The 3,825-nt window shown below is 36.5% G+C and overlaps 1 protein-coding gene across 1 annotated transcript; it reads left to right on the forward strand.

The window, feature by feature from the left end:
• Positions 1–1,118: 1,118 nt before the first annotated feature.
• On the forward strand, positions 1,119–2,023 carry LOC127833317 (uncharacterized). Its single transcript, XM_052358494.1, has 3 exons — positions 1,119–1,258; positions 1,399–1,591; positions 1,733–2,023. Exons 1-3 carry the CDS (start codon positions 1,142–1,144, stop codon positions 1,912–1,914), a joined length of 492 nt encoding a protein of 163 aa, XP_052214454.1. The 5' UTR covers positions 1,119–1,141; the 3' UTR covers positions 1,915–2,023.
• Positions 2,024–3,825: the final 1,802 nt, after the last annotated feature.

The raw sequence follows: 3,825 nt of genomic DNA on the forward strand, positions 1-3,825 counted from the left end.
AGACTCTGGTCCGACCACAAGTTGAATACGCTTCCACTGTCTGGAGCCCATGGACCAACACTGCCATTAATAAAGTGGAAAGAGTGCAAAACCGGGCTGCACGCTGGGTGCAGCGAGATTACTCTTCCTTTTCCAGTGTCTCGGCCATGGTACAAGATCTAGGCTGGAGATCGCTCGCAGATCGTAGAAATGACAGCAAACTCATCATGTTCTACAAAATCTATCACAACCTTGTTGCCATACCTCTCCCACAATATATAAAAGCACCAATCCGCTTCACTAGACACATGCACCCACTGTATCTACAAAAGATACAGACAGGATCACTCTACCACTATTACTCCTTTTTCCCACACAGCATCACACTATGGGACAAGCTCTCAGCTGATATCGCTACCCTATCCGATCTTGAACAGTTCAAGAGGGCAGTGGTAAATGTGCGGTACTAGTCTGTTAAATGATGTTTATAACCCTCACTTTTATCTTTCACCTTCACTAAACTCTTTTAACCACTTGCCTTCTCTCAATTCTCCTGGAGATTTCAAGCTTTTAGTCTCACTACCCAACAATATCCTTTGCTGGGTCCTTTTTACCTTTCACACTCACTAATTTTCCTGACGTGCACCTTTTCCCTGCCTATAATACTCGAAAGAGCGGTTGGCAGTATACAGAGATAGATAGATAGATAGTGCCCGGTGGGTAGATGTGCCTTGCACTTGGATAGCAAGGGACTCACTTAATCGCCATCAGAGGACAGAGACCCACTCCCAGGCCAAACTTCTGGAGGCAAACCGCCTGGCTCCAAGAAATCTGGTGGGGCAGCTTGAAGAGATGGGCTCTCTACAGAAAAGTGCTAGGATCGCAGCATTCAAGAATTTGTACTGGTTGATGAAGCAGGAAGTTCCTCACACAACAAACTACCTCCCTCTTAATGATCTTGGTAAGTAACTGCGCATTATGATATTCGGACATTGCTTATTTTAATATTTTCCTATATCAATAAAGAGCATTTCATAAAGTTGCTTGCTACAATCTTAATGTATTAGTAAATAAATACAAAGACAAGCTAACACTTGGAATATCAATAATTAATCTGTTTCCAACTCATTTCCAGTTGTACCGGCCTTTTGTGCATCAGCTGATGTCCAACATAGAAGAGCGATTTCCAGACTTGCCATTGCTGCAGCTCTTCGAGGCTTTCAACACCACCAAGTTCCCCACTGGAGATATGGGCAACCATGGCGAACAGGACATCAAGGTTATGCACTAAACAAGAACATGATATTTACAGTCAACCAATATAATTTCAAAGATGTACTCCATTATAATCAATTGTTAATTATCAGATTGTGTGACAATATTTATCAAATCAATCAGTGTAACTTTTTTATTGTTTAGAAACTGGCTGACCACTTCAACCTTCCCGTTGACGCAACACTGCACAACTGGAGGCAGGTTCGAGGCAGCCTACAGGGCACAGAGAAGAAGGCTGAAGAGGCAATGGAGTGGGTGACCATCCATTTGCGTAATAGCCACGACCAGCTCTACAAGCTGGCACCCGTTGGCCTGTTCCTCCCTACATCTACAGCTGGTAGGTACTTGACTAGGCTGTCAAGAGCACAATAACAAACGAATGATGTTTTTGTTTTGCTTAAATATCTCTTTGTTCTTAAATCAAAGCGATTCAATAGATATTATTTCAGAGTAGTTTACAATATTGTGTGTATTTCAGACTGCGAGAGGGGATTCAGCACGATGAAAAGGATAAAGACGGAGAATCGTGCTCGCATGAAGTCTGCTGTCCTCAATGCACTGATGACGGTCAGCATTGAAGGGCCAGACATTGAGGCAGTAGACTTCGGAAAAATGGTGGATGCCTGGCACCAGGAGAAGCCTCGCAGAACAGTGTTTTGAACATGTAATATGTGACTGTATTGTTGTTGTTTTTCAATCATGTTTTGCTTGCTAATGTCTACTGTTATTCTGCTTTTTATTTAATATTTAAATACATGACTTGAATGAGATAAATTGAGGACAAATAAATAAATTAAAAAAAGAGAAAATGTTGTGTTTTAGAAGCTCCCAAGTAGTGTAGATTTTGATTTAGAACAGTTAAACCGCACCAACCCCCGTCCACGCTGTCTTTCCGCTGTGCCTGCCCAATTTCCTGGGGAAATGCCTGATATATATATAATATATATATATATATATATATATATATATATATATATATATATATATATATATATATATATATATATATGCTTATACTTGTCATAAGAACATTAGTTCTTTTAACATATATACTTCACCGTCCATATTATTTTTATGCTGTAGACATTTTGTTTGTCATTTTTCATTAAACAAAAACTTAATTCATACTAAATATTGTTTGTCTTATTTGTTTTTGCAACAGAGCGTGGTTTTTGTGTTTAGGGTTAGTGCAGACATGTGTGTGTGTTCATTTCTTTTTTGTTGCTTTGTTTAAATTCCTGTTTACATGAGTTTTGTTCCTTCATGAGCAATTTAAGTGTAATGTTTATGTTTTGTTTGTTTTATATTACAATGACAATTTACCATATTCTATTTTACGGTGGAACACTGATACTTTGTTGTGTTATCCTTTGTAATTACTGAACTGCGCATGTTTTCCTTTAACTGTCGGGGTCTGAATGATTGTAGAAAGCGATGTGATGTAATTAATTATATAAAAAGCTTAATGCTGATATCTATTGTTTAAAAGATGTTCACTGGAATTAACAAATTGAAAAATATATACTCACACAGAGGTGGGGATTGCTTCATTAGTTATGGGTCAACTAAGTCTAGGGGTGTTGCTATCTTATTCAAAAATAAATTACAAATTACAGTAAATTCAGACGAAAAAGATGATTATGGAAATATGATAGCCCTTAATCTTAGTTACTGTTCCAAACAGTTCACATTACTGAACTTATACTGCCTGAATACAGACAACCCGTCCTTTAATAAACAAGTATTTGATACAATTGATAAAATTGGCAATATTATGCCTTTTATATGTGGAGATTTTAATTTAGTGCTTGACCCACTGTTAGATTTTGTTAACAATAAGCATTTAAATAGAAATAGGACAGCTAGAGACTTGTTATTGGGGGGAAATAGTTAAAAGGGAATTGAAGGATACATTTAGATATATAAATGGAGAGAAAAAAAAGGTTACACATGGATACGTACTAATCCATTGCAACAGGGCCGTCTGGACGTTTTCCTTACTTACAAAAATATGATTGAATATTTAATAAATGCTCAAATACAATCAAGCTACAGATCTGATCATTCTATTATCGACATGGTTATAAGTTTTGAAAAAAGGTGTACGTGGAAAAGGTTTACGGAAATTAATAACTAAATTGCTTTCTGATATAGAATATTTGCCAGTAATTAATACTTTCATAGATGATATAAAACGGCAATATTGCATTCCCGTATATAATTAATACACGTTAAATGAGATTGATGACAGCCATTGATGACAGCCAAATAAAGTTTGTCATAAATGATCAACTTTTCTTAGAAACACTTTTGATGGAGATTAGAGGCAAGTAGCATCTGTTATTCACGTCACAAAGCAAAATTAAGAAGAACTCAAGAAAGTTTATTAATATCAAAAATTGAAACAATATAGCAATCACTCACTGAAGAAAATAAGGAATTACTAATTACACTAAAAATGAACTAGAAACTAAAAGACAGGAAGCTATAAGCTATGAAGGGTTGCTTTATAAGTTCCCGTAACGACTGGAGAAAAACCTACAAACATGTTTTGTAAATTGGAACAAAGTA

The sequence above is a fragment of the Dreissena polymorpha genome, chromosome 6 (assembly GCF_020536995.1).
Source record: "Dreissena polymorpha isolate Duluth1 chromosome 6, UMN_Dpol_1.0, whole genome shotgun sequence".
Taxonomy (NCBI): domain Eukaryota; kingdom Metazoa; phylum Mollusca; class Bivalvia; order Myida; family Dreissenidae; genus Dreissena; species Dreissena polymorpha.

Bases quoted from the DNA above. Each gene is read 5' to 3' on its own strand.
- LOC127833317 (XM_052358494.1), top strand. From the start codon at position 1,142: ATGTCCAACATAGAAGAGCGATTTCCAGACTTGCCATTGCTGCAGCTC. The intron at 1,259-1,398 runs GTTATGCACTAA...TTTATTGTTTAG, and splicing joins ATGGCGAACAGGACATCAAG to AAACTGGCTGACCACTTCAA. The intron at 1,592-1,732 runs GTAGGTACTTGA...TGTGTATTTCAG, and splicing joins CCTCCCTACATCTACAGCTG to ACTGCGAGAGGGGATTCAGC.